Genomic DNA, 26,521 nt, shown 5'->3' with positions numbered 1-26,521 from the left:
TATGCTTGACATTTATAGTAAGTATTATAAATGTACCTAATTGAAGACTTATTCATTTATTGTGATGCTTTCATATCACAAGTGGAATCACATACAGTTATACATTTTCTAATTTGTTTTTAAATGCAAAGGTAATGTCTATTCCTTGGACCAGGGCAAGCAATTGACAGATGATTCAAAAGGAAAAAAGAAAAAAAGAAAAAGAAAAAAATAGTGATCTCCCTTTCTTGCTCACCAGTTCCTCAGCAGGACCACCAGGTAAACACTGTTAACCTTTTGACACAGGCATGTTTTTCTATACTCATACAAACACATACAAAACATATAGGTTTCTCCTCTCTTTTTAAAGTATGTTTGTTTACACAATGTGCGAACTCTGTATTTTGCTTTTTTTATTTAACAAAATAGCATAGATATAGGAACAAGTTAATAAGATTTTAAAAATTTGTTCTGATTAGTTATACATGACAGTAGAATGCATTCTGACACATCATACATAAATGGAGTACAACTTCTCATTCCTCTGGTTGTACATGATGTAGAATCACACTGGTCACAGATTTATTTTTAAGACTACATTATATCCCAGTGTCTGAATGCACATAGTTTATTCGATCATTTCCTTATTAATGAATATTCAGGCTATTCCCATGTATTTTCTCTTTCAGAAAATATCACAATAAACACTTTTTCACATATACCAGATGTCTGGATCTAAGGGTCTTAAGGAAACTAACAGGTCTTAGTATGAGGAATGGTTGAGCACTGAGATAATTCCTCCCCCCACAATTGTGACAAGTATTTGCTGGCTTCCCAAACTGAGTGACCTTGATCTTTTAATTTCTGAGACTACTCCACATTATAGCTCTGTATCTTATTATCTTTGATTGTTACCCCTTCTTGAAAACTGTTTCCAGAATGTTGGACAAGTTTTGGGGTGGGTAGGTTAGAGGAAAGAATCTGTTCTTGAACGGCTAATTGTCCCCATCTGCTGACAGCCATCCCGTGTTTTTGAACCGAGCCTCAGCTTTTTCCACGCTGGAACTTCTGAGTGGTTCTTGCATCAATTTTGAGAAGGATAAAGAAATTTGCCTAAAAGTTGTGAATGATTTCTTAACAAATTTATTCAGAAGTCAGTATAACTTCTTAATTGCATTTTATAGGGATACATTTATAGGATGGTCAATGGTACATTTTTGCAATCTTTTTTTCCCCTATAGTAGCTATGGCAATATTGCTTTTATACCTGTAATGTGTTTTCCTTCTCTCCAGATCATTTGGTTCCTACCTGTTATAGTCTGTTTTTTATTACCTATGATGAAAAACCCGAAGTAGGATAACTTTATAAAGAAAAGAGGTTTATTAAGCTCAAAGTTTTGTCTGCTGAAAGTCCAAAGCAGGGTATCAGTTCTGGCGAGGACTTCCCTGGTTGCATCTCCTCATGGCAGATAGCTATGGTGGGAGTGAGTGCAGGAGGATAGACTGCTTTGAAAATTGGAAGCCAGAGAGAAACTGGTGTCCCACAGTCCTTTCCAAAGGCATGCCCCCAACTGACCTAAAGCCCTCCTACTAGGCCCCACCTCTTAAAGGTCCCACCTCCCCACATTGTCAAACGGAGGACCAACCTTCTAGCACAAAACTCTGAGGGGACACATTGCCCCACTCGATGTGTCATTAGGGGGCAAACCTGAGCCACGCCATGAACATCCAACTGCAGCTTTGTTGTGAGCTCCCCTAGGTGCCATCCAGTCAGCAAAATAAACACTCCGTCTCTCCTCTGGGAGCCCAAGCTTTGTACACATGGTAGCTCTGTCATGCAGCTTCGGTTTGTCCTTTCTATGCCATTTACATACTACTGTTTTGAAAAAGTGGTTGAAGCATTATCCCAGTATTTGCTCATCTCCCCGCAATCATTTCATGCAGACATTAATATTATGGATGATTAAATTGGTTGGTTTGACCAATCTATTCTCTTATCCAGGCATCATATCTGAGCTACTATGATTTTTTAAAAAGTGACTTCTTTTTACTCGGAGTGTTTTTTCACATGGGGAGGTTGCTTGGATAATATGACTTGAGCTACATTTTGGGTGATTTACATCCATCCCTTTGTCTCCTCTTGTTTGAACACTGTTTAATTCCATGAAGTCATTAGGCAAGTTTGGACTTCTTTCCTTAGAGCTTCAAACCCTTTGGTTGTTTCCTTTGTGCTGCCTGCTATACATCTTGTTTCTAATCTGTGATGACAGATGCCACTTCTAGAATTCTCATCCTTCTTATCCACTGTCCCTTGAGGTCAGAGAGACAAGAACAATCCTATGAGTCTCTAGATCAGAAGTCAATGACTGAAAATCCATATACATGTAGGCACTGGCTTTTCCTCCCTATGGGTAGTATGTCCACTCAGAATAAACGTGTTCCTCTTGCTTAAAAGTTGACCAGAGAGCTGAACTTTGAAGTTTCAAAATAAACATTTTCTTCCTACATCATTCAAAAGTAATTTTAGGACAGTTAATAATGAATGTTCTGTTCTTACCATTTTTTTTTAAGGTACCACTGATTGAACTCAGGAGCATTTGATCACTGAGCCACATCCCCAGTCCTATTTTGTATTTCATTTAAAGACAGGGTCTCACTGAATTGCTTAGTGCCTCACTTTTGCTGAGGCTGGTTTTGAACTCTCGATCCTCCTCCCTCAGTCTTCTGAGCTGCTGGGATTGCAGGTGTGTGCCACAGTGCCTGGCTATTCTTAACCTTTTATTCAGTACTCTAAATAAATTTCAGGATCCAAAAGGGTTCCATAGAGTTGGTATTAAATACCAAGGATGCTCTTAGCAATACCTTCTATTGTGTCTCAGTATCTTGGAACCTGTAAATGAACTGGATGCTTCTGTTTCTGAACAGTCCTTTAGTATAAATGCAACATCTTAACACAGGCCAAGAAACAGAGTGAGGGTTTTTTCCTCCAGATGATTTTGAGTTGCCTCATACTGTTGCCTTGGTATGAGGATACTATTAGCCATAAATACAGGTCCCAGGTAGGGCAGAGTCCATAGCTAGCAGACTAGATCTGGGAACCCATGGAAACAGGCTTCCTTGGGTGGCTTTGATGGCCCTTGGGACTGGAGACTGCATGGAACAGGTTTTCATTTCTGGAGACATCCAGGCTGGATCAGCTGGTTCAGATTCTTAATTACATATTTCTTAATTTTCCAGTGAAGAGAAACATTCAGGGTTTTATTTACTGTAATGATTTGATGAAAAACACGTTTGATTTAAGACGGCTTTGCGTTTTTTTTGAGTAGTGGTTTTCTGCTTAGCTATTCACTTTTTTCTGTGGCTAGAGATTAAAGAGTTGCAGTGTACCCTTAGGTTCATTTTTATGCTTCATTCAATGTGCCTAGAAGAGGAAACACTACATATTTTTGTTTGTTTTCGTGATTAAAGTTTGATATTCTCATATAGCTCTTATTGGCTTTGTATTTGAAGGTACTGATTACGTGAATTATGCTCGGGGTCATCCTCTTAGAACTTTAAATTTGACTTTTCATGCCATATCCTGTGTCCTTTTCTTGAGGACTGGCTATGGAGTCGATTCTCTAATTTGTGATCTGATTATATTCAATTCCTTAAATGGAAATGCCTGGCTTGGTCTTATGACCGGTTCTTCTTGTGACCCGTACCTCTTCCTACACTACGTTGAAGGAATTCATCATCCTATGCAAGACAAGTCAGAGCCCTGTGGCCCCAGGGATACTGCTGAAGTGAAAGATGGAGGCTGTAAACACCCACAGGGTAAAAGATGTCAGAAATGCAGAGTGGGGAGAAGAAACACCAGCTTGTCCGAGTGACCACTGCTCATGTGGTTAGATTTGGCAAAGAAATGAGTGCCAGATCATTTCTCTTTGGGACTTTCAAGGTTTTAGGAAACCTGGCACTGTGCCATAATCCAACCTTATTTCCCAAGGCTCTTTATTGGGCTCGTCTCCAAAACATCTTACAAACATGTCATGTCTGATTCCTGTGGCACTTCGGGTGAATATTGTGAAATCAAGTCCTTTACTCTTTACACCTCTTGATTCCTATTATCTTCTTTGTGTTTCAACTTTCCTCCCCACCCACAGCATAAGCTTGCCAGAGTAGGAGACATAGCTTACGTTTCTCTCTCTCTTTTTTTTCTTATGAAATGCCCCATTTTAGCAATGGACACACAAAAAATAGGGCATTCACTGTTGGTGAGTTGATGATTCAAATAATCTCATTCTTCTTAGTGTGTTAAGTTGCTGGCACAGTGTTAGGGACACTGAGGTCTAATCTAATCTACCGTGTCACTCCATTCTTGTGCAATGTTCAAAAATGTCCACATACAAGATGTGTAAGTTTTGTAAAACTGATTTTATGAAGAAGGCACACCAAAGTGAATTAATTTGAGTAACAGAATGATGCAGCTAGATCACAAAAGAAAAACAATTCGGCAATGATTTTGTAAACTTGCAAGAGTAAGTTTATTGAAGCACAGAAGCAATTAGAGCAGGGCTGTCATTTCAACTTTTGAGAGCATTCTAATAAAGAAATGAGAGGATGCAGAAAAATTGGCTAGTCATCTATTTTTAGACTGACGTGTTTCCATGGAGATATTCAGAAAGACTAGATGATTACTAGAATGATGTGATATCTTCGCTTGCGTCTTTCTTGATTTTTTTTCTTTGACAGGCACTCCTGTTGACCTGGAAACTGCTTATTTTATTTTCACCTCTGAAATACTGCTGACTTGAGATGAGACGACTTTGCCATCCACCACCTCTTCTATGATGGTCTTAGTGACTCTTGTCTTGTTGGGATCTGAAAATCACGGGATGACAAGGTCAGTCTGGGAACTCACAGAAACGCAAATCAAGAGAAATTCAATTACGTTCATTAAGGGTGTTCTGTCTGGATTATGTAAACAACAGTATATGCTTTAATATGACAGGCAAACCATGCTTTTACTTAAAAGTAAAATTTAAAAATTAAAAAGTTATCATCAACATTAAAAAAAAAAAAGTCTACCTCTTCCTTGACCAGAAGAGCTTCCAGATCTTGAGTCACCTGGTAATGAATCCCTGGATCCTATGTTTCTGGATCCTGAGTTTTTATAATCAGATCCTCCAAAACTAGAACCACTAGAGAAAAGAAGAATTGTGTTTTCCTTTGTAGTTTGCAAAATAAGGAAAACCCTCCATGCTGGGGATTCTCCATGATAAAGCTTTGGGTATCTTTTTATTTATTTTTTGTTCATTTTGTTTTTTGGTACCATGGATTGAACCCAGGGGTGCTTAACCACTGAGCAACATCCTCAGTGTTTTTTTTTTTTTTTTTTTTTTGAGACAGGGTCTTGCTAAATTGCTTAAGGCCTCCCTATGTTGCTGAGGCTGGCTTTGAACTTGAGATCCTCCTGCTTCAGCCTCAGAAACTGCTGGGATTATAGGAATGAATCACCCTTCCCAGCTTGGATATCTTTTGATTGGACCTTGTCTGGGACTTTATAACTACATGTCCAAGCTCAGTGTCTCTTTTCGGTTTCATACAACGAATTCACCAAAGTCTGCATTTTGGCACGTTTCTGACTTTCATTTACCCTCCTTCTCCATCGAGCAGGCGGCGGTAGGTCTCAATCTCCAGCTCCAGGCGGGTCTTGATGTCCAGCAGTTGCTCATATTCTGTGTTCTGGCATTCGGTCTCACCCCGGATCTGGCAGATCTGCTCCTCCAGGCTGCTGATCTGCATCTGAATTTCTGACAATTGAGCCACATAGCCAGCTTCTGTGTCAGCCAGAGTGCCTTCCAGGGAACTTTTCTAAGAGAAAAAGCAAATAAAAAATTCATCATGAAGATAAGTCAATGGATGATATCTAAAAAAAAAAAAAAAATTTATATGGTTCTAGAGGTGTACCTTCACCCAATAACAACCTCTACTGATTAATCATTGCTTCTTTAATTTTTGTTGGCATTATCTTTTAAATTAAATATTTTATGGAACTAGAGTACATTAACTGCTTTATGCGTTCTAGAACCACCGTACAATTCTCCCAAACGCTGCTTTTATCATGTGACTAGTGAACATCTCTAAAAAGAAAAAGAAAAAAGTGCATTTGCTTAACTCCCTGTTGGAGATTTTGAAAAGCAGTTTGCATATACCATGGCCAGTTGGGACTGAAGCTCAATTTCCAGGGCTTGCAGGGTACGTTTCAGTTCTGTTATCTCATTCTTGGCGGAACTGGCGGCTCCAGCATCAGTAGAGATCTGTGCTTGTAGGGACGCACTCTAAATAGAAACAAAATGCATTTCTTCTCAGCACTTCTGACAGGAGCAGAAGTGGGTAGCTGTAGGCCTAGCTGCCCCACAGAGAGGAGCTACCTGCTTGTTGAATTGCTCCTCTGCCTCCCGGCGGTTCTGCTCAGCCAGCTCCTCATACTGTGCCCTCATGTCATTCAATAATTTGGTCAGGTCAGTTCCTGGGGCAGCATTCATTTCCACAGTCACGTCCCCTCCAGAACTTCCTTGTATGCTCTTCATTTCCTGGCACCAAGGAGAAAAGATCACCGTGATGCTAATAGAGAAGCAATAGTGGGCAGCGCTAACACAAATTTGAAATTAGGACACCGAGGAGGGGAAAAAAAAAATCAAGTTCAGATATGCTATGCTCATGATTACTTTTTTTCTGGTCTTTGGATGTGGAAACTTCATTGAGCTTATCCTTATAAAACAGATGTGAGGGAAAAGATGGAAGTCAGCACTTTCACTGTGGACGAGCTGGTCCCTACCTCCTCGTGACTCTTCTTCAGGTAGGCCAGCTCCTCAGTGAGACTCTCAATCTGCATCTCCAGATCAGAGCGGGTCATGGTCAGGTCGTCCAGGACTTTCCGCAGGCCATTGATGTCTGCCTCCACGCTCTGCCGGAGACACAGCTCGTTTTCATACCTGGAAGGGGCAGCAGGAAGGCAGCAGTGAGCTGGCCTGATATATTTCAAAGAGTACCTGCATTGCCTACATATCGAGAAAGTTCTCACCTCTCTGCATTTTGATAAATGAAGGCTACTAAATTTACTCTGATGATTTCTCCCCATAAGGAAAAACAGATGTCTGTTAGTCGTAATCATGTCTAGTAATTTATAATAAAATTCTCATCCTCCACTTGCCTCCTTTTTTTTTTTTTTTTTCCTGGAATGTTGGTTTCTAAAGTTTACCCGTGGGATGTTTGTGCATTGAATTTAGGTCATAATTCCCAGAAAGATATTTAAAATTCTTTTTTAAACAAATGGATTGAATTTTATTTTTCCCGTCACACTTGTTTCCAAGTCTTATGTCTCTTACTTCAGTCTGAAGTCGTCAGCAGCCAGTCTAGCATTGTCAATCTGCAAAATGGTCCCAGCATTTTCAACAGTGGCAGTGATGATCTAGAAAAGATGATAATAATGAAAGGTTCACTCATGACTTTTGCCTTGTGTCTGCATGCCTGCCTGTGAGGGCAGATGTCTCCTGTGTTATTAGCTCTTAAAAAAAAAAAAAAAAAAATATATATATATATATATATATATACACACACTTAGTTGTAGATGGACACAATGTCTTTAGTTTTTATTTATTTATGTGGTGCTGAGGATCGAACCCAGTGCCCCACACATGCAAGACAAGCACTCTACCACTGAGCCACAACCCTGGCCCTGTTATTAGCTCTTAATGGTGAATTGATTTGCAAACTTACATAGTAAAGAGAAACTTGTATATTTAGGACCTGTATATTTAGGATTACATCTTTCTGCAAAAAGGTAACAGTTTGCACATTTATAGGAATAAGCACGGAACATAGCCCTTCTGTGTATTTTTACTGTTTGGAAGATCAGTTATTCCATGAGCTCTTTCAGAACACAGGACAAAGGTTGAATTTCACTTAGGAAAAAAAAAAATGCCTTTAAAATATATTTCCCATACAACAGTGGCTAAGCATTTTAGGTTCCATTACGTCCTCATACAGTATTTGTACTAGATTTTCTAGGAAGAAAAATAGTGCCAAGGACTTTTTAAATCTAGTAAGACACTAAAATGTGCTATTCTGTTAGAATTAACCATGACATAATTAGATTCAACTAATGGATTCTTTGCAATCAGTCTTATACATACATGTTAGCTGTGTGGCATGATAAACATTTTACTCTTATGGAGAAACACTCAAATCTGAGATGCAAACAGAAAATTAATGCAGTTAGATGGCATATAGTGGGCTATAATCATTAAGATATACCATGTACCATTTTGCATATATGACAAACAAATATATTTTCAAATAATTCCTTGACTTTGAATTTTCATTACAGTATAAGAGTTGAATAAAAGTGAAAGATACGTCATGGAAACAGCCGCAGATAGTGTCTCACCTGGTTCCTGAGATCTTCAATTATTGGATAGTATTTGCTGTAGTCTCTTCCAGAACCATCATTTCCAGACCCAGGCCCAAATTTGTCATACCACTCCTTGATTTTATTCTCTAGATCAGTGTTGGCCTCCTCCAGGGCTCTGACCTTGTCTAGGTAATTGGCCAGGCGGTCATTGAGGTTCTGCATAGTTTGCTTTTCACCTCCAGAGAAAAGCCCCCCATCACCAACGCCACCGCTCAGGCAACCTCCCATACTACCTCCATGGCTGTAGAACCCTCTACCAGCACCGCTGCCGAATCTAGAGCCCCCACCAAAACCAGTCCCAGAGCCCAAGGCTGCTCCCAAACCACCCCCTACTGAGCAGCTACCAAAGCCTCCTGCAAAGCCACCTCCAAAGCCACTGCTAGATCCCCCACTCAGGCCACAGTTGCCAGCTCCTTCTTGGAAGACTCTGGCAGAGCTGCCCCCAAGACCACATCTGCTTCCACTGCTGACGCTGCTTCTGCCCGTGGACACCCTGCTGCTACCAGCCCTGGAGGAGGAGATGCGAGAAGAACAAGACATGTTGCTCCTGCAAAGTTTAGCTTGTCCCAGTGAATACGAGAGGTTGGGGGAAGAGTCTGTGGAGTCTGTCTTCTCCCCTCTTATATACACACTTTTCCAGGGTGTTCCTTTTCTTTGTCACTTCTTAATTCCTGTTACAGTTTTGCTAATCCATAATTGGATAATTTCTTTTTCATGAACCCACTCTACTGGCTGTTTTTCTAAGGCTGGGTCAGAGCCCTGGGGCATTTACTATACTGAAAAAAAAAAAAAAAAAAGGTGGAGCAAAGAAAAAAAAAATCCAGAATTATAGTTTTAACCTTTCAGAGATTTAGATGACTGGTAATTCTTTTCTGAAAATATAATTCCATTAAATTTGCTTCATGACTTCCCAATTGCAGGGAACACCCGCAGATTATCACATGTAATTAAAATGACGAGAATGAAAAATTTCCAACACGGAACTTTTTGTCCGTATTGTTGTCAAAAGTTAGAATTTGGCTCTGACATCAGGGTTAATTCCAGATTTAATTAAGTATTCTCTTTGATTATTTCAATCAGCCTGTTTTGAGGGTTGTTAAGATTTATGCAGTTAGATTTTTGCATTTTGATATGTTTTTGCTGTTAATGAAAACTTAAATAGATAGCCTTCCAGGTAAGTATTGTTAGATCCCAGGAACACCTGTGCTGAAGTAGGTAATGTCTAAGAAAGACCAAATTTCAGATAACTTGATTTAGTAGGGGGTCAGAGTACTGGTGTGATGCCCCAAATATGCTTTTCCTTCAATTGAACTCTAGTCTGACATAATGATAGCAATTTCCTTCATTTTCAGATCTTTTTTAAAAAATCCTGTTTTAGTAGTGGATGGACTTTAATCTTGTTTATTTATTTACCATGCTAAGGATTAGAACCCAGTGCCTCACACATGCTAGGCAGGCGCTCTACTGCTGAGCCACAACCCCAACCCCTTTCTCAGGTCTTAAGAAGCAAAGACATGATGTTGACTTTCTCCACTTTTTGCAAGAAAGATGCCCAGAGTTGAAGATCTGAACACACTTTTAATAACACATATTATTCCTGGAGTCAGTTCACAGATGTTGAAATCTCTTTGCTCCAGTTTTTCTGCTTTTGTTAAAAAAGACATTTAAGAAAAGAGGATCTATATCTACTTCTGATAACTCGGGTTATGATTGGGGTCACTGTGTCTGCTCTGAAATCCACAGCCCTTCCAATTCCATTTCTGCTTGGTGGTGTGCTGTCCCTGAGTACTCTTGACAATTTCCTTTCATTTCAGTTTGTAGTTTCTCTGGTTTAAAATTGTCTTTTTAAAATTTTGCTAGGTGCAGTGGCGCATGCTCGTAATCCCAGCAACTCGGGGGCGGGGGCGGGGGCGGGGGCTGGCAGAGGCAGGGAGTTGGCAAGTTTGAGGTCGGCCTTAACTCAGTGGTATTGAGCCTATGGGTTCAATCTCCACTACCAAAAAAAAATACTATATGATTCCACTTATATGAAATTTCTAGAGTAAATTCATAGAGACAGCAGAACAGTGGATGGGGGTTAAGGAGTCGTTTAGTGGGTGTAGAGTTTTAGTTTCGTGGCATAAAAAGAGTTCTGGAGATGGGTTGCACAACAGTGTGAGTGTATGTACCACCACGGAACTGTGTGCTAAAAAACTGACTAAGATGGTAAATTTCAGGCTGGGGTTGTGACTCAGTGGTAGAACACTTACCTAGCACTTGCGAGGCACTGGGTTAGATCCTCAGTACCACATAAAAATAAAGTTATTGCGTCCATCTACAACTAAAATGTTTTTAAAGAAAATGGCAAATTTTATGTTATGTCTATATCTTACCACAATTTTTAAAAGGTGTCTTTTAAAAAAAGCATAGATGCTTCCAAAAATACATCTTAGCCTCTGGCTTTATGCTTATGTAGTTGACTTGCGTTTATTTAAAACTTTCTTCCTTGTCTATTCAGTCTCCGTTGAGTTACGTACATACTTTAATCTGTATACTCCACCATTTGTTATCCAGTGTCCTGGCTTCTCTTAATTTTTTCTTAAACTGCGTTTATTGGGATGCGTTATTAAGTTAGGCGGGGATTCCCTTTATGGAGCCCTTTGGGTTATCAGGTTTTATGCTGCACCTGTACTGTTTTCACACTGGCATGATGCTACTTCTCATATTTAGGGTGGCATCTCTTCAGGGTCTATTATGTGTTTTACCAGATTATTTTTTTTCTTTTGGAACTGGGACCAGGGCTTTGCGCATGCGTACGAGGCAGGCGCTCTACCACTGAGCTTACACCCCAGCCCATGTTTTGCAAGCTTTTAAATGGTTAAACTGGGAATAATTGCCACGATACCCTTAGACGGTGGTTTAAAAAAAGTGTCCAAAGCATAATATGTTGGTCATCTTTCCTTATCCTTCCCCCAAATGGTGGAATCAAGAAGGCAGTCTAAACGCTAACGATAAAATGATATGCAAATGCTGGCTGGAGATGCGATGATCAGTCATCAGGTTCCTTTCCCTTTTTAAATTATGAAATAGAATCTTTTCATTTTCATAAAGACTGTCATTGACTAAGAGAAAATTCAAAGAAAGAAAGAATAGCTAAGTGAAGGAAATTTGATGGAACTTAGAAATTTAAGAGGCTGGGTGTGGGGGGAAAGAGCTTCGTATGGAAAGAATGAGAAAGGACAAGATTTAACGTTATCTGTTCCCTCTGAACTTCGCCTGGGGTTGGTGGAGTTTTTCTATAGCCATCATTTGAGTTATAGCTTTTTTTTTCATCTTCCATCTCTTCTTTTGCTTTGTAAATTTAGCTTTGAAATTTAGTTCTTATGTTTCCCCAGGTCTGTTCAGAATTGACGGGCAGGAAGGGCGTTCATGATTTAAACAGCTATCACTGCCTCAAATTCTTTGCCTAATGAATCAGTGTAAAAATCAACATACAGCAAAGCCACAGGATTTTCTTCTTGTTCCTCTTTCCTTAAATGCATTTCGTGCTTTCTTTCTGTTGTTTCTATGTGACTTTTCTTTTAAACGATGACGAATCTGTTGAATAAGCTAATCTTAATTCTGTGATTTGCAAACTGCCTAGAACATTGGTGTATAAGTGCAATTCTGTTCTTCACTGAAGTGTTAGAATTCTTTAGTAAACATTAGTTGCCATTGTTTTGAGACAACCTCAAATTTAATACTCTGTCTTTATTTGAAATAATGACTTGCCAAAGATAACAAGTTAGTTCTTGGAATTTCTTTCATCTGTACATTGGAAGCTTCAAGATTCTGATGAAGTTCCAGTAAAATAAAATGTTCCCAAGTGGCAGGAGTTGTTTGATATATGATAGTTTAAAAGAAAAAGACCTGAGTCCCGGATATTTGGACTCCCAGAACAATTCTTTGCCCTTAGTTATATGCAGTTTTTAATAGTTTGTAAATAGCAATTTGTTTTGATTTGTAAAGAATCATATAAAGTACATTTCATTATAGAAAATGATTTTTTTGTTTGTGTGGTACTGGATTTTGAACCAGTGGATCTACCACTGAGCTACAAGTCCAGCCCTTTTAATTTTTAATATTTGGGACAGGGTCTTACTGAGTTGCCAAGGCTGGCCTCAAACTTGGGATCCTCCTGCCTCAGCCTTCTATAGAATATAATTTTTTTTTGTAAAAAGTGCCCAATGATTTGCATATAGCAAACACTAACATTTTGTTTTTTGATGATGCAGATGACTAATATTTTTAAAATTTCAGCTTAACATATTGCATGTATTTAGATTAGCAAGAAAACCAAATATTGCAAGGTTTGGCATATTGCTCCTGACAGATCTTTGCAGATTTGAGAATAGAACTCAGGGCTTCTATCTCTTACTCATTCTGGGGAATATTCCATTATGTGTTTTTCAAGTAAGGCAGAAGATCAAAATAATTAAGAGAAGTAATTGGGCATAGAACCTTTGTTGAATGTTGATAGAACTTCTTTGTGCCACACAACACATAGAAATGGGCAGTACAGATCTGAGGTTTGGATAGTCTCACTGTAGTGATGAGTGATGTGCTCTGATGTTGGGTGTATAGATATATATAATTGTTAGGTCTTTTTGCTGAATTGACCCTTTTATAAATATTTTAGATGGTGATAAATATTCCTCAAATGAATAAAAAAATTATAGCCTGATTTGCTTTGTGAACATCTTGGATCACTGATTATTTTGTCTTTTTACTTTATGTTTTGTTTTCTATATCCTTTTTTGTTGTTGTTGTTGTTGTTGTGGTTTTTTTTAAAATATGATCCTGGGTTTGTGATTCTCCAGGTGCATGGTGGTGGGGAGGGAGGGTCAGTGAAGGTCATTTAAGATCACCTGGGATGTCCCCTATACAGAATCATTGTTTCCGTTAGCTTTTTGGTTAGCTTGGAAGAAAAAACAAAAGAAGTTTTTCAATAACATGGGAACTGAGAGGCCACTCTTGTGGGTCCAGAACATCTTTTCCTTGATTCCAGCCTGGTGCTATTGTCAGACCCAAAGAAGTCACAAACTAAAAAGCAGTGCTGATTTCCATTTTTATGTGTCCCAATTTTTTTTTCTTCAAATTTCCCTTCTAGCTTCTTGATCTATCTATTGGCTGTTCAGGAACATGTTATTTAATTTGTACATATTTGTGAGCTTCCCAAGTTCCTTCTGTTATTGATTTCTAGTTCATTCTACTGTGGTCAGAATAGACACCTGGCATTGTTTCACTCTTCTTAAATGCACTAGGACTAATTTTGAGGTCTAATATGTGGTTTGTCCTGGGGGGTGTTCCACGGGCAGTTGAGAAGAATGTATATTTTACAACTGTTGGATGGAATGTTTGCTATGATTCTTCCTTATTGATTTTCTGTCTGGAGAACCTGTCTGTTGCTCAAAGTGAGGTGTCGAAGTCCCCTACTACAATTGTATTGCAGTCTTTCTCTCCCTTTATATACATTAATATTTGCTTTCTATATTTATGTGCTCTGATGTTGGGTGTATATATATTTATAATTAGGTCTTTTTTGCTGTACTGACCCCCTTATAATTATATAATTAATTACCTTCTGTCTTCTTTTTTACAGTTTTTGATTTTTTTGGAGTTCTGGGGATTGAACTGAAAGCACTTTATCACTGAACCACATCCTCAGTCTTTTAAAAAATTTTTTTTAAATTTTTTTTTTTTTTTTGAATTTTAAGACAAAGTCTCACTAAGTTGTTTAGGGCCTTGCTAAGCTGTGATCCTTCTGTCTCAGGCTCTGTAACCACTGGGATCACAGACTTGTTTTTGTTTTATTGTCTATTTGATCCCAGTATGGTTTGAAGGGTCTTTTTCTATCCCTTGACCTTCAGTCTATGTGGGTCCTTAGGTGAAGTGAGTCTCTTGTAGGCAGCATGTAGTTGTTGTTTTTTTAAATCCATTCACTTTGTCTTAGATACAAGAATTTAATCCATTTCAGGAAAGGTTATAATTGATAGATAAGGACTTACTACTGCCATTTTGTTAATTGTTTTTCTAGTTGTTTTGTAGATCCTTTAATCCTCCCTTACTGTCTTCCTTTTTTTCTCTAGTTTTGCTTGGATTCCTTGCTTTAATTTTTGTGTGTGTATCAACTATAGATTTTTGCTCTGTGGTTACCTTGAGGCTTATGAAAAACATCTGGTAGTCAAAACAGACTATTTTAAACTGATAGTAACTTAACTTTGATTGCAAGAAGGGGAAAAAAAAAAACCCTCTACACTTTAATTTCACTCTCTCTGACATTTTGATTTGTTTTTTAATTTTTTTTTTGTACTGGGGATTGAATCCAGGGTGCTACACCCAAGTCCTTTTTATTTTTTGAGATAGGATCTCCCTAAATTGCTGAGGTTGGCCTTGAACTTGCAATCCCCCGTCTCAGCCTCCCAAGTAGCTGGGATTACAGGTGTGTGCCACTGTGTCCAGTCACATTGTGAATTTCGGGGGCATGATTTATGTCTTTTCATATTGTGTATCACTTAGTAGATTATTATTATTTTCAGTAGTTTTGTGTTTTAACCTTCACATTGAAGGTATAGGGATTTATACTTCAGTACTAGAGTGCTCTGAACTTGACCGTGCACTTACTTTTACTGGTGAGTTTTAGACTTTCAGGTGTTTTCCTGTTACTCCTTAGCGTCCTTTTCTTTCACCCTCAAGAACTCCTTTCTTGTAAGACAGGTCTGATCCTGATGAACTCCCTCAACTTTTGTTTGTCTGGGAATGTCTTCATCTCTCCTTGGTTTCTTAAGGACGCCTTGCTGGGTTCGGTAAGTATTCTGTTGGCAGCACCCCTCCCGATACCCACCAGCACTTTGAATATATATCATCCCACTTTCTCCTGGCCTGCAAAGTTTCTGCTGAGAAGTCTGTCGTGAGGGGTATTTGAACTCTCTAATATGTGATTTGCTTCTTTTTTCCTGTTGCTTTCAGGATCCCTTTTTATTTATTTATTTTTGTCAGTGTGATTATAACATGTCTTAGAAGTCATCTTTGGGTTGGATCTGGTTGACTCTGAATGGGGACCTTTGACTTTTCTTTACTTGGATATTTATTTTTTTCCTCTGGGCTTTGAAAAAATTTTGCTATTATTTCTTTAAATAAGCTTTCTGCTGTCTTTCTTTTTCTCTCCTTTGGATGTCAGCGACTCAAACATTTGCTTTTTGTCACATAAATCCTCTGAACTTTCTTCATTCTTTTCATTCTTTTTTTTCCTCCTCTGACTGTATACTTTCTAATAACCTATCTTTAGGCTCACAGACCCTTTCTTTGGCTTGATCGGTTCTTCTATCAATGCTCCCTACTACATTTTTCATTTTATTTGTTATATTTTTCAGTTTTACACTTTTGTTTGTTTGTTCATTTTGGGTAGCAGGGATTGAACTTGGGGCACCGGATCACTGAGCCACATCCCCAGCCCTATTTGTATTTTATTTAGAGACGGGGTCTCACTGAGTTGCTGAGCGCCTCACTGTTGCTGAAGCTGGCTTTGAATTTGTGATCCTCCTGCCTCAGCCTCCCAAACAGCTGGGATTACAGGCATGTGCCACCGCACCCGGCCCTGAGTAGGTTATTTGATATTTTTAAAAATTCAATCTCATTGTTAAATTTCTCATTCTACTAATTTATTGTCTCCCTCATATTGCTGCGCTTCCTTAAAACAGTTATTTTGAATACACTGCCCAGCAGTTCCTACAGCTCCATCTGTTCAGGGTCCATCACTGGCACTTTGTCTCCCTGGAGATGTCATATTTCCCCGATTATACTCGATCCTTGTGACTGTCTGTTGATGACTGTGCCTTTGAAGAAACAGTCACGTATTCCAGTTTTTGCAAACTGGGTTCATCTAGAAAAACCCTTTATACCAGGACAATTCATTCTGCCCACAGATCCCAGGCAGGTCATTTGTCATGGTCCCCATGCCTGGGGTCATGATGGCATTAGGGGAGTGTCCCAAGCTCAGGATCATGGTGGTCAGCCTGGTGCTGGGCTGGAATTCCATGACTGCTAAGTTTGGTGTAATGCTGAGATGTGCCCAAAGCCCTGTGGCCATTGATGCTGACTCCACAGGTTTCTCTGGGCCCAGGACTGCTTTGTTGGCTGACAATGACATGAACTGCAGATCCCGTCCATTACAGGTGCTACAGGTTCTTGCCTGGTTCTGTGACAAGTCTATAGGTTCAGTTCATGGGTATTAGCCTGAATCAGGGGATGTGGGGATCTTCCAGAGGCTGTGGTGGGGCCTAGTGCAAAGTCTTTTGTTTGCGTCTCCCTCTTTTCCCCAAGCAATTGTTATCTTTCTGGTCTCTACTACCTCAGCTTGGGAGAAGGATGACACAGGTAATGTACAACTGTCCCTTTGCCCTCTTCATGCAAATCTTATTATAATGCTATAACCTGTGAACTGTCACTTGGTATCCTTAGCACTAGGGAAGGTATTTTTGTGAGTAGTTGTTCAAATTTATGTTTCTTCAGGATAATTGCTGGTAAATTTTATTCTACCACTTGGCTCCACTTTCTCTTTTTTCTCTTAATGCTTCCTCTTTGCCACCAGCAAGCATCTGTTTGGAAAGGTTACAGATTCAGGCTAGTCTTGGGAGGGTTGGCTGTGGGGTTAGGTCGCAGGGGTCACCTGATAGAGTTAACAGAACATGGAGGGGAACCAGTAGGGAATATCAACTACCTAACCAAATCCTCCCATGAGTGGAGAAAAGGAACAAGATTCAGCTTTCATGTGGGGCTGATTAGATGGAGCAAGATGCAGGTTCTAGCAAGCAATTGTTCTCCTTTAGTGCTCATGCCCAGGAGGAGACAGAGAAGCCAGGTGCCAGGAAACCTTGGTTGAAAGGTGCCAGGTAGACCTCGTGCCCCTCCCACAGTAGCATACAAGAGCAAGTCCAAAGCCTGCCATTGCCCTTCTGGGTATAGAGTGAATACAAGCATTTCTACAGAGGGCTAATGGATGATATGTATGTACCAACTTGTGACCCATTCTCTGTAGGTGACTGAGTATTTCTAGAAGTACTTTTGATGTGATTGGTCCTGGAGCAAGACCTACCACCACACCCTGTACTTTTCTTTCTATGAACCCAAATTTTACTACCTTTCCAGGGCTGCCTCTTTTAGAACACTTTTCTTGTCCCTGCTTCAACCCTTAATTCTAGTTTCTTCTTTCCTCAAATAATTTTTTCCTTCTTGTTTTTAGTTTCTATCTTATTACTTGACTTTCTTGTATTTTTTTTCTTGAAAATGAATAGAATATTCATTGTAAAAACACTTAAATGTGCAAAGGTTTTTTCTTTAGAGAGTTTTAAATTTTCCAAGTAATACATGCTTATTTCAGAATATTAGAAAATGCATGCAAATAGGCAGTAGAAAGTAATTCTACTTTATTTCCACTATCCACTATCCTATATTTCTACTCTCCCAGAACAGCCTTGTTAACATGTTGGTGCATATTGTTTTAGATTTTATAAGCACATATATATGCAATTATTTTCTTACACAAATGGGTCATATTGTGTATAATACTTGAAGTCCTACTTTTTGTTTCTCAGTAAATGATTGACATCTTTTCAGGTCAATGCATGAACATTAGTGACTGCATGACAGTCCTTTGATGGACACTGATGGGTGTTTCACAACTCAGCTTTCTGATTCTTTATTGTTGGACATTTTATTTTGGCTAAGGTTTCACTCTGATATACATTGCTGATGGGAATAAATATATTAATAATTGATTATGTAAGGATAAATTCCTAGAAATGGAACTGCTTGTTCTTAGGATAGTTTTTTTAAGACTTTGATATCTGTTGCTGAATTGTTCTCTTGAAGATTTTTCCAATTTATACTCCATTCAGCAAGGTATGGGTGCTTTTCCCTGATACCTTTGCTAAAAATGAGTATTTATTATATTTAAGCAAAAGATCTGTTTTGATGCTACAAATGACATTTCTTTGTTTAAATTCGCCTTCCTATGATGGATAGAGATGTTGGGGATTGGGCATTTCATTATGTTTGTTGGCCATTCCTGTTTTATGAATTGCTGGTATGTATCATGTACCTAGTTCTTATTGATATTATTATCTCTATTATTAGATCCATTCAAGAGTTTATGTACTGGGGACATCAGCCCTTGGATGGCCACACAGGACAATTGCAGTGAAAACTCCTGATATAATAGGGGCACTTTCAACAATGTAGACCTAACCTAGTGGGTGGTTGGTTGGCTTCCATTCCCCCTGGGAGGCTGGGCTAATGTTCTTATCTTCTAGTAACAGCAGGTGGCGCTAAGCCACAGCCAGGAGGAGATGATTTAAATGCCATCCAAATCCAGACTCTGGGTTGGTAAGGTACACAGGATCTCCTTAGCGTCAGGATAGGCTTTTACCATATTTCACTAAAGATTAAAATTTCTTCTTTTAATTTTGTTTTTTTTGTTGCTATACATCATTTTCTTGATACAAACTATCCTTTTTTCCTATTCATGCTTTGTGCTTTGTGTACATAGACATACATGTTTTAAATATTTTACAGTGTGACTTTCAGTTATTAAAATATCCTGAGCATGTTCCCAAATCAATCATTTCCTTCGATAGTAGCAGCCGCCAAAGTAAGTCCTGTGGGCTATACTTGGCCCACCATCTGCTTTCATAAATAATGTTTTGTTTTGTTTTTTTGCCGTGCTGGAATTTGGACCCAGGGCCTTGTGCTTGCACGGCAAGCACTCTACCAACTGAGCTACATTCCCAACCTGTAAATAATGTTTTATTGGAACATATCTATGCCCCTTTGTTTACACAATGTCTGTAGTTGCTTTCACACTGCAGAAATGAATAGTTGCAACAGAGATCATAGAGTCTGCAAAATGAAAATATTTATTATCTGACTTTTTACTGATAAATTTGCTGACTCCTGTCGTATAGCATTATTTTAATGATTATTGACTCTTTCCTTAACTGGATGCACTATTAGGCAAATTTAACCATTCCACTAATGTTGGACCTAATGTTGAAATGAGGTTGTGCTGAGCATCCTGATAGCTCAATCTCTGCAGGCATCCATGACTCTTCTCTCAAATGGGCTCTAAGAGTGGGATTTCAGGCTGCAGTGAGTGCAGGGTGTACTGCCCAGGACCCCCTGTAGGACTGGGGCACTCATTCCCCTCCTACTGGGAGAACTGGGAATTGTGACTCTCAGCTGAGACCCTCTCAGGGAATCTCACTCCTTTGTGGTCATGTTCCCTTCTTGGAACAGTTATATCTAATGACTGGTTGGTGAGGGGACATAAAGGCCATGTTGCCTCAAGGTGGGGCAGTTTTGAGAGCCATCCCATCTCTAGCTGCCCCTGGAATTGGACCAGCCGAGGCCTCTGTGGCAATTGCATTGTTAGTCCCAGGGTTACTCTCCAATAAACTCTTTACAAGCAATCTCTGCTTAGAATCTGTTGCACACAGACACTAAGCCACAGTATGCAAAAGCTTAAGGCTTTTAGTAAATCTTGCTTTATACTCTTCCCAGAAGAATCCTGCACATTTGTGAGCTATACAGGTGATCAGAATGTCTCAATTTAAATTGAATACTATAAAAATCAGACTTACTAAGGGGGATACTAATTGACTATATTGTGTGTGCCTTGGATTTTCTCACATGTGACTGATGCAGGGACCCAATAAACCTGTGTGATAACATTTTCTCTTTTTTATCTATTTAATTTTCCAGGTGGCCTCTTCTAATGTGTGTATTTTAATACCATTCCTGTGCTGATGACTTCCAAATATATCACTAGACCAGGTTTCTCCCAGGAAATTCAAATTGGCAAATGTGATTACCTATTTGACATTGGCATTTGTATACTTAATTGCCTCTCAATATGAGTCTTAATTGGACTCAATATGTCCAACAATGAGACCCTAAAATTTGACCCCCAATAACTCCTGCAACCTTCCCCATCTGAGTTAATGACAGCTTCCTTCTCTAGTTGCCTAGGCCCAAAACCTTGGTGTTACCATCAGCCCCTATCAGGAATACTATAGTACCCCCTAACTCATCTGTGCTCCTGAACGCTCCACATCCCCAAACTATTCACAACAGAGCAGAGTGAGCCTGCAAGAAGACTATGCAACTCTACTTAAAGTAGAGGCTTCCTATCTCACTCAGAATAAAAGACAAAGTGGGGCTGGGGATATAGCTCAGTTGGTATCCTTGTACAAGGCCCTGGGTTCAATCCCCAGTACCACAAAAAAAAAAAAAAAAGACAAAGTATCCCCATCTTACCTCCTGTACCTCCCACTCATATGACACCACTTCCTCAAATGCTCTAGGTTTCAGGGTCTTTGTGTTTGCTCACCCTGAAAAGCTTTTCCCTCTGATACTGGAATGGTTTAGATTCTTCACTTCCTTCAGGTCTTAGTCAGTTTTCATGCAGGAAGGACTTTGAGAGACAACAGATCTTAAATTCTAACTCCAGCCTTTTGGAGTTTATATCCCCTTGATGTTTATTTCTTCTAGTACTGGGGATTGAACCCAGGGGTGCTTTACTATTGAGCTATATACCCATCCCTTTTTAGTTTTTATTTTGAGACAGGGTCTTGCTATGTTGCTCAGAAGGGTCTCGAACTTGGGATCCTCCTACCTCAGCCTTTGGAGTAGCTGGGATTATAGGTATGTGCCACACCATCCCCTTGATATTTTATATCTCTCTTTCATACTTCAGTTTTCTCCTTGGCATTTATCACTAGCATACTTTGTTTCATTTATTTATCTTGTCATCTTTCATCTCCCCCCTCCTCCTCTAAAATGTAAACTCTAATTTTTTTTTTTTGCAGGGAGGTCTGACACGGTCAGGAACCCTCTGTGAAAAACATGACGCTTCCCAGCAACTCAGGAGGCTGAGACAGGAGGATTGCAAGTTCAAAGCCAGGCTCAGCAAACTTGGCGAAAACTCTAAGCAACTCAGTAAGACCCAGTCTCTAAATAAAATATTTTTTAAAAGGCGGGGGTGTGGCTCAGTAGGCGAGCACCCCTGGGTTTAGTCCCCTGGTACCGAAAAAACAAATCAAAACAAAACAAAACAAAACAACCCCACCCACACAAAAACAGGACCCATTAGGACAAAGGGATAAACACTTTTCAGGGGAAATAAGACAGCCAAACTAGCTCTCAGTCTTATGGGGTGAACAGTCATCCTAGAAAATTAGGAGTTAAAAAGTGCACCAGCTCTGAAAAGAATAATATTAGAGACTTTCCAGACGATAAGGGCAACGCCAGGTGGTGTGGGGCAAGCACGGGCATAGAAGAGTTAGTTAGCGGAGTGACCCGCAGTTACCTTGATAGCAAAGTAAACCACCCGTAAAGCAGCATGATGAGGAGGTATGCAGGCAGGACTCGAGTCCCACCTCTCCGTGTGATGGCCTCGAGAGACCAAGTTCCTGCCTACCCCGGAGATGCCATGAATGCTATTCCCTCTTCTTGGCTGAAGCCAGCCTGGAATCTCTGTCCCCCAAGTGCTGTCTCTGTCTGGTTCTATCTGAAGTCCTGAATAAAGTTTTGCCTGTGCTTAAATTCTTTCTGAGGCTATGGATCATTTCTACCTCTCTGGATCCAAGAACCCAAGTTTGGTAACAGGTCTGTTTTGTTGTCTTGGTCTGTTTTCTGCTGCTGTTACAGAATACTTGAGACTGGGTAATTCATAGAAAGGACAGAGATTTATAGATTGGAAGCTGGGGAGTCCAAGATTGAGGAACTGGCATCTAGTGAGGACCTTCATGCTGCATGATAACATGGCAGAAGGGATCATAAAGTGAGGAAGCACCCCTGGGTGAGACAACAGAACTGGGCTGAATTTACCATTTCATCAAGAGCCCACTCCTGTGATAACTAACCCACTTCTATGAGAAAGGCCTTAATTCATCTTAAAGATCGCCTTTTAAAGGTCCCATCTCTTTATACTGTTACAATGTCAATTACATGTCAGCCTGAGTTTGGAGGGATAATGAAACCAAACCTTTTATTTATCCTCAGTATTAAGAACAGATTAAACCCAGGGGCGCTTAACCACTGAGCCAATTTCCCAGCCCTTCTTATCTTTTTGCTAAGTTGCTCAAGATCTCTCTAAGTTGCTGAGGCTGGCTTTGAACTCAGAATCCTCCTGTCTCAGCCTCTGAGGTTGCTGGGATTACAGGAGTGCACCTCTGCGTCTGGCCTAAACACATGTTTTTGAATGGATGAATAAATGGAACCTAGAGACAGACGCAGAGATAGAACCAAATTTCTCTTAAGAAAAAACTCACTGTCCAACTGTAAGGACTGTTGGCTCCTTATAAGCAAGGGTTCTCCTTGCTCTTTTCTTGGAACTGATCCTGTTCAAGGACTGAGCAAGGCAGCAGTAGCCAAAGGCACTCTTCTTGGAGTGGCCACTAGCCAAGTACTGGTTAGTACAGGGCTGTAACATCATGGTGGAATAGAAATTCAAAATGCACCCTCATTTTTTTCTTAAATTTATTTTTATTTTGTAAACAAATGTAATACATGTTGTTTCTGTTTGTACATGGAGTAACAGCATACCATTTGCGTAATCATACATTCACATAGGGTAATGAGGTTTGATTCATTCTGTTATTTTTTCCTTCCCCACCCCTCTTTTCCCTCTATACAGTCCTTCCTTCCTCCATTCTTGCCCCCCTCCCACCCCTCATTATGTGTCATCATATGCTTATCAGTGAGATCATTCGTCTTTTGGATTTTTGAGATTGGCTTATCTCACTTAGCATGATATTCTCCAGTTTCATCCATTTGCCTGCAAATGCCATAATTTTATCATTCTTTATGGCTGAGTAATATTCCATTGTATATATATATATATACCACAGTTTCTTTATCCATTCATCAATTGAAGGACATCTAGGTTGGTTCCACAATCTGGCTATTGTGAATTGAGCAACTATGAACATTGATGTGGCTGTATCTCTGTAGTATGCTGATTTTAAATCCTTTGGGTATAGGCCAAGGAGTGGGATAGCTGGGTCAAATGGTGGGTCCATTCCAAGTTTTCTAAGAAATCTCCACACTGCTTTCCAGAGTGACTGCACTAATTTGCAACCCCACCAGCAATGTATGAGTGTACCTTTTCCCCCACATCCTCTCCAACACCTATTGTTGCTTGTATTCTTGATAATCGCAATTCTAATTGGGGTGAGATGGAATCTTAGTGTAGTTTTGATTTGCATTTCTCTTATCACTGAAGATAGTGAACATTTTTTCATATGTTTGTTGATTGCTTGTAGATCTTCTTCTGTGAAGCGTCTGTTCATATCCTTAGCCCATTTGTTGATTGGCTTATTTGTATTCTTGGTGTAGAGTTTTTTGAGTTCTTTATAGATTCTGGAAATTAGTGCTCTATCTGAAGTATGAGTGGCAAAGATATTCTCCCATTTTTGTTACTATTGCTTTGTAGTATAGTTGAAGTTCTGGTATTGCAACACCCCCTGTTTCATTCTTCCTGCTAAGGATTGCTTTAGTTATTCTGGGTTTCTTATTCTTCCAGATGAATTTCGTGATTGCTTGCTCTATTTCTGTAGGCTCTCTCTTCGCATTGCTGATAGTTTCCTTTGCTGAGAGAAAGCTATTTAGTTTGAATCCATCCCAGTTATTGATTCTTGCTTTTATTTCTTGTGCTATGGGAGTCCTGTTAAGGAAGTCTGATCCTAAGCCAACAAGTTGAAGATTTGGACCTACTTTTTCTTCTATAAGATGCAGGGTCTCTGGTCTGATTTTAAGGTCCTTGATCCATTGTGAGTTGATTTTTGTGCGGGGTGAGAGATAGGGGTTTAGTTTCATTCTGTTGCATATGGATTTCCAGTTTTCCCAGCACCATTTGTTGAAGAGGCTATCTTTTCTCCATTGCATATTTTTGGCACCTTTGTCTAGTATTAGAAAATTGTATTTATTTGGGTTTGTGTCTGTGTCCTCTATTCTGTACCATTGATCTACCTGTCTATTTTGGTACCAATACCATGCCGTTTTTCTTCCTATTGCTTTGTAGTATAGTTGAAGTTCTGGTATTGCGACACCCTGTTTCATTCTTCCTGCTAAGGATTGCTTTAGCTATTCTTGGTTTCTTATTCTTCCAGATGAATTTCATGATTGCTTGCTCTATTTCTGTAAGGTACATCATTGGGATTTTAATTGGAATTGCATTGAATCTGTATAGCACTTTTGGTAGTATGGCCATTTTGACAAATTCTGCCTATCCAAGAACATGGGAGATCTTTCCATCTTCTAAGATCTTCCTCAATTTCTTTCTTCAACGTTTTGTAGTTTTCATTGTAGAGATCTTTTACCTCTTTGGTTAGGTTGATTCCCAAGTATTTTATTTTATTTTTTTGAGGCTATTGCAAATGACATTGTTTTCCTCATTTCCCTTTCAACTGTTTCGTCGCTTGCATATAAAAATGCTTTAGATTTATGCGTGTTGACTTTATAGCCTGCTATTTTGCCGAATTCATTGATGAGGTCTAGAAATTTTCTGGAGGAGTTTTTTTGATCCTCTAAATATAGAATCATGTCATCAGCGAACAGTGACAGCTTAAGTTCCTCTTTTCCTATTTGTATCCCTTTAATTTCTTTAGTCTGCCTAAGTGCTCTGGCTAGAGTTTCGAGGACAATGTTGAATAGAAGTGGAGAAAGAGGACATCCCTGTCTTGTTCCCATTTTTAAAGGGAATGGTTTCAGTTTTTCTCCATTAAGAATGATGTTGGCCCTGGGCTTAGCATAAATAGCCTTTACAATGTTCAGGTATGTTCCTACTATCCCTATTTTTTCTAGTGTTTTGAGCATGAAGGGGTGTTGTATTTTGGCGAACGCTTTTTTCTGCATCAGTTGAAATAACCATATGATTCTTATCCTTAAGTCTATTGACATGATGGATTACGTTTATTGATTTACAGATATTAAACCATCCTTGCATTCCAGGGATGAACCCTACTTGATCGTGGTGCACAATTTTCTTAATATGTTTTTGGATATGGTTTGCCAATATTTTGTTAAGGATCTTTGCATCTATATTCATCAAGGATATTGGTCTAAAATTTTCTTTCCTTGATGTGTCTTTTCCTGGTTCAGGTATGAGGGTGATATTAACTTCATAGAATGAGTTTGGTAGCGTACCCTCCTTTTCTATTTCCTGGAATACTTTGAGAAGTGTTGAAATGAGTTCTTCTTAGAAGGTCTTGTAGAACTTGGCTGAGAATCTGCCTGGTCCTGGGCTTTTCTTGGATGGTAGATTTTTAATGGCTTCTTGGATGGTAGATTTTTAATGGCTTCTTCTATTTCATTGCTTGATATTGATCTGTTTAAATTGTGTATGTCCTCCTGGTTCAGTTCGGGAGGAGCATATGTCTCTAGAAATTTGTCAATGTCTTCGATAGTTTCTATTTTGTTGAAATACAGATTTTCAAAGTAGCTTCTCATTATGTTCTGTATCTCAGTGGTGTCTGTCGTGATGTTTCCTTTTTCATCACAAATTTTAGTAATTTGAGTTTTCTCTCTCCTTCTCTTAGTTAGTGTGGCTCAGGGTTTGTCTATTTTGTTTACTTTCTCAAAGAACCAACTTTTTGTTTTTTCAATTTTTTGAATTGTTTCTTTTTATTTATTGTAATCAAATGGGATACATGTTGTTTCTCTGTACATGGAGTAAAGGCATACCATTTGTGTAATCATAAATTTACATAGGGCAATGTTGCTTGATTCATTCTGTTATTTTCCCCTTCCCCCCACCCCTCCCACCTCTCTTTTCCCTGAATTGTTTCTTTTGTTTCAATTTCATTGATTTCAACTCTGATTTTAATTATTTCCTGTCTTCTACTACTTTTGCTGTTATTCTGTTCTTTTTCTAGGACTTTGAGCTGTAATGTTAGGTCATTTAGTTGTTGACTTTTCATTCTTTTCTGGAATGCGCTCCATGCAATGAATTTTCCTCTTAGTACCACTTTCATAGTGTCCCAGAGATTTTGATATGTTGTATTGTCATTC

At 39.2% G+C, this 26,521-nt stretch overlaps 1 protein-coding gene across 1 annotated transcript; it reads right to left on the bottom strand.

Moving 5' to 3' along the window:
* Nucleotides 1–4,499: 4,499 nt before the first annotated feature.
* Krt24 (keratin 24) lies at nt 4,500–9,148 on the bottom strand. The gene is made up of 8 exons (XM_047545306.1): nt 8,414–9,148; nt 7,353–7,435; nt 6,803–6,959; nt 6,396–6,557; nt 6,177–6,302; nt 5,618–5,835; nt 5,050–5,162; nt 4,500–4,842 (listed from the first exon to the last, which is right to left on the bottom strand). The coding sequence occupies exons 1-8, from the start codon at nt 8,975–8,977 to the stop codon at nt 4,739–4,741; spliced, it is 1,527 nt and encodes a 508-aa protein (XP_047401262.1). The 5' UTR covers nt 8,978–9,148; the 3' UTR covers nt 4,500–4,738.
* Between the last annotated feature and the right edge of the window lie 17,373 nt (nt 9,149–26,521).

The sequence above is a fragment of the Sciurus carolinensis genome, chromosome 3 (assembly GCF_902686445.1).
Source record: "Sciurus carolinensis chromosome 3, mSciCar1.2, whole genome shotgun sequence".
Classification (NCBI taxonomy): Eukaryota; Metazoa; Chordata; class Mammalia; order Rodentia; family Sciuridae; genus Sciurus; species Sciurus carolinensis.
This window is presented reverse-complemented; position numbering and strand designations above follow the sequence as displayed.